The sequence below is a fragment of the Hibiscus syriacus genome, unplaced genomic scaffold (assembly GCF_006381635.1).
Source record: "Hibiscus syriacus cultivar Baekdansim isolate YM2019G1 unplaced genomic scaffold, ASM638163v2 tig00110319_pilon, whole genome shotgun sequence".
In the NCBI taxonomy this organism is placed as follows: Eukaryota; Viridiplantae; Streptophyta; class Magnoliopsida; order Malvales; family Malvaceae; genus Hibiscus; species Hibiscus syriacus.
In genome coordinates this window covers 2,970,444-2,980,187 of record NW_024062678.1, presented here as the reverse complement: position 1 = coordinate 2,980,187, position 9,744 = coordinate 2,970,444, and the positions used below count along the sequence as shown (strand labels likewise).

General features: G+C 35.0%; 2 protein-coding genes across 3 annotated transcripts; one reads left to right on the top strand and one right to left on the bottom strand.

Moving 5' to 3' along the window:
• The first annotated feature begins 898 nt into the window (after positions 1-898).
• On the top strand, positions 899-4,240 carry LOC120117456 (AT-hook motif nuclear-localized protein 1-like). The gene is made up of 6 exons (XM_039137741.1): positions 899-1,058; positions 1,168-1,603; positions 2,593-2,660; positions 3,014-3,145; positions 3,469-3,630; positions 3,768-4,240. Exons 2-6 carry the CDS (start codon positions 1,186-1,188, stop codon positions 3,990-3,992), a joined length of 1,005 nt encoding a protein of 334 aa, XP_038993672.1. The 5' UTR covers positions 899-1,058; positions 1,168-1,185; the 3' UTR covers positions 3,993-4,240.
• A 2,368-nt stretch (positions 4,241-6,608) lies between these two features.
• Positions 6,609-9,018, bottom strand: LOC120117383 (pentatricopeptide repeat-containing protein At4g22760). 2 transcript variants are annotated; one of them, XM_039137663.1, is made up of 2 exons: positions 8,105-9,018; positions 6,799-7,918 (listed from the first exon to the last, which is right to left on the bottom strand). In XM_039137663.1, the coding sequence occupies exons 1-2, from the start codon at positions 8,704-8,706 to the stop codon at positions 6,982-6,984; spliced, it is 1,539 nt and encodes a 512-aa protein (XP_038993594.1). In that variant the 5' UTR covers positions 8,707-9,018; the 3' UTR covers positions 6,799-6,981. The 2 variants fall into 2 exon arrangements, with proteins under 2 accessions (XP_038993593.1, XP_038993594.1); XM_039137662.1 differs by having other exon boundaries at positions 6,609-9,018.
• Positions 9,019-9,744: the final 726 nt, after the last annotated feature.

Genomic DNA, 9,744 nt, shown 5'->3' with positions numbered 1-9,744 from the left:
GTATTCACTCAAAAATAAAATAAAATTTAGGGTAAACTTCATGTTTAGTATTCCAACTATCTTTTTTTTATGTTTTAATCACCTAATTATTTTTTCAAAATTATACCTAACTTTTAGTTTTGGTTTCATTTTGATCACCTGTCGTTAAAAAATAACAGTGATGATGATGTATCACCATAAGGTAATGTAACGTTGTCATTGGAAAAAAATAAAAATACCACATCGGTAGTTCTATTATTTTTTAATGGTGAATGACCAAATCAAAACATAACATTAGGTATAATTTTGAAAAAAATAATAATAATTAAGTGACCTAAATGAAACAAAAATAATATTGAGATACTAAACGTGTAGTTTACCCTAAATTTATTTAATAATCATATATGACCCACTACCTTGAAAAATTAAAAGACGGAAAGGAAAATTAACTACCCACTTTCACTTTTTATTTTTAAATTATTTTTTTAATTATAAAAAACTTAACTGATCATATTCCCATATGTAATAGGATAAGGAGGAGGTAGGGCAGTAGGATGCTCCTAACACTAGGTTAAGAGCAACTTCCGTGTAAGACCTCCGGTAATTATGAATTTACCTACTATAGTACTAGACCCCACGACCACAAGATTAAGAGCCTTGCGTTTTACCAACTAATCGATTCATACAAAACAAAGATATCAATATCTTAATATAGTAAAATAATTAATGACTACAAATAATAATAATATATTTCATTAAAGCCACCATTTTTGAATATTTCATTTTCCATTACTTTATTATTCTTACAGAGTATGAAAAGTTAAATTAGCTTAACAACAAAATCAAAAACATTTCTTTATTATATTTTATCATTTTCCTTTTTTTACCTTTCTTTCTCAAATCTCATTCTATTCTACAAAACTAATTTACTGGAAAAAGTTCAAAATTTTGATATCCCTCCATATTCCATATTCTCTGTTTGAGTTTAACTGAAAAAAGCTTGTTTTAGCTCCAAAATCAACTTCAAAACCTCGTATTAGTACCAGAAACTCGAAGTTTTCCCGAGTTTGAAGTTAAAAGTTACCATCTTTCAACTTTGTCTGTTTTGGGTGTTTGTTTCTTAAAAATTTAACCTTGTTTTTAGTTTGTTGAGCTTAAAATCCAAATTTGTTTCTGATAAAATTTCAGGAAGTTTAAGTTTTAACTATGGAGTCAAGAGAAGCTGTTACTAATACTAATACTAATACCACAACTACTACTACGGCCACTACTGGGGTAACGGTGGTAGGATCTGATGCTCCATCAGACTACCACATAGCTCCAAGGTCTGAAAACTCGACCCAAAACCCTAGCTCGAATCCTGGCTCAGATCCGCCGCAGATTCCTCCACAACTGGCGTCGCAATCAGTCCTTCAAACGCTGGCGGTGGCGGGGATGCCGCTGAAGAAGAAGAGGGGAAGACCTAGGAAATATGGACCGGATGGTTCAGTCACTATGGCGCTCTCTCCAAAGCCGATATCAACGGCTGCGCCACCCCCTGTGATCGACTTCTCAGTTGGCAAGAGAGGGAAAGTGAAGTCTCCGACGTCGTTTCCGAAGGCTAAGTTCGAGCTGGAGAATATAGGTTAGAAACAATTAACCATTATGGTGAATACCCTTTTTGAGTTCCAATTGATTTGGTGGTTGTTTCCATGTTTAAAACATGGATTCTCAGTGTTTTATGGTGATGAATGTTTCCCTTTTGTGTTGTTTTAAGTGTGTAGATATGGCCCTAGTTGAGAGATCTCCTGATAAGTCTCTATGTGGTAGTTTATGAAGGATAGTGAAAGGTTTTATGGTTTGGTAATGTGGGGTTCATGGGAATGATGGAATCTTCTTGTTGCTAGTGTCCTTTTCCACTTGTCATGCCTTACTGGAAGCAAATTTTGTGTAAGGTACCCTCTCCCTATTGATGATGAGGAGACTTGGATATCAAACCTGTCTGCTATTTGCTGGCTGATCTCATTGCTAGACGGAGGAGAACATAAGTTGCTTTTATGCTTTGGCCTATTGAGTTTGGACTTTGGATTTACTCTGTTGCTTGTTGGTTTCTTCGAATAATAACTCGTAATGCTTTCGATATTTTTTGGCTGTATGTCAGTTGTGTGATTCTTTCTACCATGTGGTATGGATGAATATATCTGGGGTTTAGTTTTGATTACTAGTTTAGTTCTCTAGTTTTTCCTCCCATCCACTCAAGTTGCGGAGCACATAGATCGAGTATCGTGCCTTTAAGACTAGCGAAGTACGCAAAGTATACAGTATGCACTGTTTTGGGAATATCAGATTGCAACCTGATAAGTTTCATGGACTCCCTAGGATGTTTATAATAGTCTTGCAGGATGATTCAATAGTAGTAAGAACAATGGTTTGGTTTTATGGTATCAACTCTTTGAGCTAATCTTTGAGTTCCCCAATTATTCATTTTATAGGAATAATGAGTTTAATAGTTTTCATAGATGTAAAATTCTTCAAATTCCGTGTTTTTAGCTTTTTGGTTTGCTTTGGCGATAGAGGATCTTTTGCAGAGAGACGACTCTTATTGTTTCTGATTTTGTAAGACTGCTTTTGTAGGTGAATGGGTTGCATGCTCTGTTGGGGCTAATTTTACACCACATTTCATCACTGTTAATTCTGGTGAGGTATGTTACTGTTATTTTGAACTTGACGTTAACTTACATCTGCGTAAGGGTCGCGGGGATTTCTATTTGGGATGACTTTGAAAACTCCATTGTTTCATTGCTGGAAAAATATGGATTGGGAGTACTGTTGTCGTCCTGATTTTTAGTTGATATTAAAGTAAAACTTGTTAATATGTTACATTGTTTTTATCAAAAAAAATATATATTACATTGTTTATTTTTTTTCCGGTTGTTTAAGGATGTCACGATGAAGATTATATCATTTTCTCAACAAGGGCCTCGAGCTATATACAAATATTAAAGTAAAACTTGTTAATATATTACATTGTTTATTTTTTTTCCGGTTGTTTAAGGATGTCACGATGAAGATTATATCATTTTCTCAACAAGGGCCTCGAGCTATATGCATTCTCTCTGCAAATGGTGTGATCTCAAGTGTCACTCTTCGTCAACCCGATTCCTCTGGGGGTACACTGACATATGAGGTAATGCCCTATTTCTCTTTAAATCTAGGCTCTTAACATGGATACTTATTCTTGTTAAGTCTCTGCAGATTGGTGTTTAAAATTTTAGTTCTTACCTAGAAATGTAGAATTTACAGGAATAAGAAATATCATCATGTCAAAGCTTCAATTGATCTTTGTCAATATACAGCTTCAAAATAAATTTGCTTGATCCTTTTTTTTAGCATATTGATTGGAATATAGCATTGATCCTATAGGGTTTACCGACTTCCTTAATCGGCCTATTTCTGTAGTTTACTTTGTTTCATCAGCAAACATCTCATCCCTTCTCAAATTTCTTGCAGGGTCGATTTGAGATACTGTCCTTGTCTGGTTCATTCATGCCCAATGACACTGGTGCAACAAGAAGCAGATCTGGTGGGATGAGTGTTTCATTAGCAAGTCCAGATGGACGTGTTGTAGGTGGTGGAGTTGCTGGTCTCCTAGTAGCTGCTGGCCCTGTGCAGGTTCGGCTTCCGTTTTGTCTTGCCTCTGTTGTTTTCTCTTCTGGGTTTTCACAACTTTCTTTTAAGTGAATGATTACCTCAAACCCCGGTGAAGATTGAGCCTCTAAATGTCTTACTTTCTGTTGTTTGTGAACCAGGTTGTAGTGGGCAGTTTTCTAGCAGGGAACCAGCATGAGCCGAAGCCTAAGAAACAGAAGCACAAGTCGTATTCAGTTGCCGCACCAGTGGCTGCTATTCCCGTTTCTAGTGCTGATCCGAAATCGAACATCACTACATCCTTCCACAGTGATAGTTGGTCTCCTTTGCCTTCAGATACAAGGAATAAACCTACCGACATTAATGTATCTGTGCCTGGAAGTTAAATCTAAACTTCCCGACATTATTTGCCAGTACAAGTTTTCTGATACTGACAGCACCGGCAAACAAACCACAATAGATGGAAATCTCATTCTCTCGTCGTCGTTGTTTCATATGTACCATCATGCTCATTTTCACCTAGGGTTTATTTATTAATTTTCACCACTAGCTTAGTTTGGTCAGCTGATTAGATTAGGCTTCTGCAGTTGTTGTGCCATGTAGAATATTTTGAATGTAACGTTTACTGAGAGAGTTGGTTTATTGTTTGAATTTCATGAAAACTCAAATTGATTTCACTCATCCTTTATGCATTCATCCTCGTTTCTCATAAATTGAATGCGGTTGAGAATTACAATCTATGGATTCGATCAATCCTTGTTTGCCAAGAATAAGATATAGCTCATCGATGGTATCTGCAGCCGATCGTGCAATCTTCATGTTTAACGGGATAGATGCAATGCTATATTTCTTTCTTGGGTCTGAAACATAGTCAATAATTATCCGATGGCATAGTGTTTACGTCAAGTGCTTCATTAGTTTGGAAAGATCTTAAGAATGAAGCTTGGAAAGATCTTAAGCAGCGGTTTATTAAGGTTGATGGTACCAAAAAATTAAATTTATATTATAATCAAATCAATATTTTTTTATAATATTATTATTTTAGAATTTTTTCTATGCTTATAATATTGATTTTAACTTTTTAATATTTATAAAATATACTATTAATTTATTAAATTTTAATCTTTAAACTAACAATATCATTCAAACTATTTTATGTATTTTAGTTATATATTTTGTTAGATATATTTTAGTTATATATTTTGTTAGATTTTGCCAATCACAAGTGCACAATGTTTTAATAAAAATAAAAAATAAATTAAAAATTTCAGCTCGTTCATGATTGAGAATTAAATTACTTTATGTTAGAATTGGATTGAAGTCCCGTCACTGTTTCCTTCCAGCTCATAGGTTAAATTTGTTGAGTTTAGAATGCTTTTCGGTGAAACAGACATCAAATTCATGTTTAGAAGATTAATTTTTTTTGAAAATTTTAGGGTTCAAAGATCGTCATCGATAGTGGCCAATGATGACTGGCTACGACAGTGGTGAGTGACAAGGGTCAAATTGATATTTTATCTAAAATTTAGAGTCGAAATGATAGTTGGTCTAAAGTTTAGGGTCAAATTAAAAATTTACTCATTTTACTAATGCACCACATCATCAAACTAACATTAGTTAACAATTCAATGATGAAAATATAGCAAACAATGACCAAAATTTAATAAATTGATAACGCAAGTAACTGAAATACAACTTTTCAAAATCGATGATAAAAATGAACAAATTTGAAACGAAAGTGATCATTCTAATAATTTACCCTATTTTTTTATATGTTTTTTATATTTTTTATTTGTTTTGAGAGAAATCTATATTTTAAAAAATAAATATGTTTACATATCAAAATAACTAATTTATTTATAAAACAAATTGTGTAACAAGAGTGATCAGTAAGATGTAATTCTAAATAATCTTATATTTTCTAATCAAATACTAAAATCTCACATTCTATAATTTTGTTTTCAACCGTAATTTTATATCATGTGAACCAAATGCATCCTAACTAATATAAACAAATATTGAATATAGATATTTTAGGTAAAAGGCTTAATACCCAATTATATCTTTTTCTCCCAAATAAGTGCCTACAATAATTTTTTATTCATCTAGGTGCCTAACGTTACAAACGTTACCATTTTAGGTGCCTGGATCGTCAGTGACGTTAATTTCCTCTGTTAAATGACACATGTCATCAGATAATTTTAAAATTTTTATATAAAATAAAAAAAGAAAATTATATATTAAAAAAAGAAAACACAAATTTTGAAATAACCCAAAAACTTTAAAAACCTTCATTTCAATCCCTAAACCCATGCCGCCCGCCGCCCTTTGTCATCGACGAAGCTCCACTTGACCTTAGCTCCCCCGGCAACCAAAATCCCTATGAAATCGTGACTGATCGACGGTCGATCAACATCCAATCAGAGTTTTATACCCCACGAACCCTAGGATAAAAATCGTGATCCCACGCGATTCTAAATGCCAATCGACAACAACTACAGTGGCATATAACTAAGGTGATGGTAGGGACTACGTCGACGGCGGTGGTCGTGGCCGAAAAAGGTGGCAGCGATGTGTTAGGATTTGGAGATTTTACGGATTTTGAAGCTTTTTTTGTAATTTAAAAGAAATTAGAATTTTTTTTTTATAAATATAATAATATTTTTAATATATTTAAAAAAATCAAAATTACCATATTGTAACATGTGTCATTTAACGGAGAAAACGAACAATTATCACGTCCTAAGCACTTAAAGTGGTCACGCTTGTAACGTTAGACACCTGGATGGTCCAAAAAATACTTTAGGCACCTATTGGGAAAAAAATTATAGTTTGGGCACTTATCTGTGTATTATGCCTAGGTAAAATAAATTTAACCATTACTCATATTCATATACAGTATCTATTTGTTTAGCTCCACTGATCAAGAAATGCATAACATGAAAATGAAAGGAAATAATCTCAAGATGGTTTCTATAGGAATTCTGTTCTCTGACCTCAAATATGCCACTCCGTTTCATCCCGACACGTCCGGTTGCACAAACAAATGTTCTGTAAACTTTTACGATGATGGCATCGAAGCATTCCAATTGACAATGAACTGTGCCATGGGATGATCATTGCAAAATCATAATAGAACAGAATCCTTGAGATACAATGAGAAAGTCCAGAAAAGAAGGAAAACTAGAGACAGCATAGTATTGGATTTGTCATCTAGTGATGTTCTTGTACCCAAATTATGTGGTACTACGTGCATTTTGTTGAAGGACAAGCTGGCCCATTCAATGTCAACTCGCCAACAGTCCCAGATCATATTCCGAGTTCGATGGCATCTAAGTTGGCAGTAAATACCTGCTCCTGTCAAAGGAGGAAGAATCAAGTCAATTCTGTCCAGCTACAACCGGGTATCCTGGCCAGTTTCTTCCTTTCCATATTCCTTCTCATTCGTCGGGAATCACCCCACCTCCCCACAGAGGCATAAATATTGGCAAGGAGAGAATAATAACCATCTGTACCAGGCTCCAACTCGAAGCAATGCCGAGCTGCAATTTCTCCAAATTCAACATTTTTATGTACTGTACATGCATGAAGCAAAGCTCCCCAAACGCCACTATGGGGCTTCACAGGCATACTTTTTATTAATTCATATGCCTCTTCTAGTCTTCCTGCCCTGCCCAAAAGATCAACCATAATTGCATAGTGATCAGTTGAAGGCACAGCTCCATTATCTTTCATAGAATTAAAGCATTGGTGGCCCTCTTCAACCAGGCCAGCATGATTATAGGCAGTTAATAAGCCAGTGAAGGTAGCCAAATTTGGTTGAATTTGTGCATCCACCATTTTCTGGAATAACTTGATGGCATCATCAGCCTTACCATTGATGGCGCATCCCGCTATAATTGCACTGTAAGAAACAACATCTTTTTTCATCAGACCATTGAAAAAGTTAAAGGCCTTATCAACATTCCCACACTTTGAATACAAATCAATTAAAGCAGTAACCATATGGTCATCCATTTGGATTCCATGCTTATTTATGTATGACTCGATCCATGAACCAAATTTCAATTCCCCTAGTTGCGCACAAGCAGATATAACACTTGCCAAAGTTACCCCATCTGGCTGGATACTGGTACCTGATTTAAGCATCTCATCAAACAACTTCAGGGCTTCCTTTGGTTGGCTGTTTTGAGCATAGCAAGATATGATGGCATTAAAGGCCAAATTATCTTTCTCAGGCATTTTATCGAAGAGTTCTTGAGCAGACTTTACATCCCCACATTTAGTGTACCCACCTATCATTGTGATCCAAGTAATATTATTCCTTTGATGCATCATGTCGAAGAATCTCCGAGCTGATTCTATTTCTCCATGTTCAACATAACCACTAATCAAGGTATTCCAAGAAGCGAAGCTTTTCTCCGGCATCTGCCGAAAAAACAAAAGCGTTTGATCCATATTCCCCGTCTTTGCATACCCTGAAAGAATCAAATTCCAAGATATAACATCTTTCTTCGGCATCTCATCGAAAACCCTCTGAGCCTCTCCTAAATTTCCAGCTTTCAAGTACCAGGATAAAATCGAATTCCATGTGACCACATTTTTCTCAGGCATCTCATTGAAAACCCTTTTTGCAGTATCCATATCACCCAGTTTCGTATAGAAATCCACAAGAGCTGTTTGCACAAAAACACAATTGCAAACCCCATATCTATGAACCTGAGCATGGATCGAAATCCCACCGGTTTTACTCTCAGTCCTAGCACAAGCTCTTAAAGCAGACGACATGGCGTGTGTGCTTGGGTACAATCCAAGCTTCTGCATTTCAACATAAAGAGAAAAAGCTTCTTGGAACTTCCCACGCTGTGATAGAAACCTTATAGTGCAACCCCATGAAAAAGCATCGGGCAAATGGTAGAGGATTTCTCGAACATACATGAAAACACTTGCAGAGTAGTTGGTTTTCGACAGAAGCAACTGATGAACCAACAAGGGCTGAAGGTGGTTAAGATTGAAAATAAGGATTTGAGCATGAATTTGCTTCGCCTGTTTGATAGTTAGCTGATTACTTAAGAATCTCTTTACCCTATGAAGCAACATCTAACATACAAAGGCTGGCTCGAAGGGGGATAAATTAAACCACTTGGATTGGAAATCTCTAAGATTGAAATCAATCAAATCAAGATATAGAGAAATAACCAAATGTTTCAGAGTTTCACTTCAATCTAACTCTGTTCCAGTGTTGTAATTCAGCAGAATGTTTCATAAATTGTGGAGATAATCCTAATAAATATCAAACTTGACAGATTTTTTTGCTTTTATGCTCCAAAATGATAAATCCCACACTTAAAAGATGTAAACGAATCAAAGAAAAAGAAGCATTGAGTTCTAGAAATCAAGTTTATGTAAGAAAGGCATACCTGTCGAGAGAAGACAGAACTGAAGAATGCTACCTCCTTTTGAAACTGAACCCTTTTAAATAAAGACGAGTTCATCGTGGGTCGGGTCCAGTTAACCCGCTGCTGCACCTAATACTTATTTATTTGAGTAAATTACACAAATGGTCCCTGACTATAAGATACTTTTTTTAGTCCCTCGACTATTAAAAGTTACAAAATGATCACCTAGTTATCCATACCTTACAAACTCTTTATTTCTTTTAAAAATTAGAGATCGTATAAAGGTAAAATAAAAAAATGACACCCAATTACAAGATATTTCTTTGTTGAGTCCCCCAACTATTAAAAATTATAAAATGGTCACTCGATTATTCATATGTTGCAAATTCATCCTTTCTGTTAAAAAATTGACGGTCGGTTGAGCTGGACATTAACTTGCTGACTAATTGGTGTGGATTTATTTAATTAGAACTAAGATAAACCTCTAAACCTGAGAAGTATCCGAAGTCAAATTTAATTAGAGATTGATCTAATTATCTTTTGGGAATATTTGATTAGGATTCTAATGTAATATAATTTTATTGTGTGAATACTATTTGTTGTTTAAGTTTATTTAATGTGAGAAGGCTCACTGAATAAGATTTGTTGGTAATTATAGATTTTTGTTGGTATGGTAATAGGTTTATAAACAAGGAGTAGGGTTTCATGTTTAGTACTAAGACGATGATAAGAGATGTGA

What these genes read in the sequence shown, in the direction of transcription:
- LOC120117456 (XM_039137741.1), top strand. Translation starts at nt 1,186, where the DNA reads ATGGAGTCAAGAGAAGCTGTTACTAATACTAATACTAATACCACAACT. An exon ending in GTTCGAGCTGGAGAATATAG is followed by an intron (nt 1,604 to 2,592) that starts GTTAGAAACAAT and finishes CTGCTTTTGTAG; the next exon opens with GTGAATGGGTTGCATGCTCT. An exon ending in TAGCTGCTGGCCCTGTGCAG is followed by an intron (nt 3,631 to 3,767) that starts GTTCGGCTTCCG and finishes TTTGTGAACCAG; the next exon opens with GTTGTAGTGGGCAGTTTTCT.
- LOC120117383 (XM_039137662.1), bottom strand. Translation starts at nt 8,706, where the DNA reads ATGTTGCTTCATAGGGTAAAGAGATTCTTAAGTAATCAGCTAACTATC.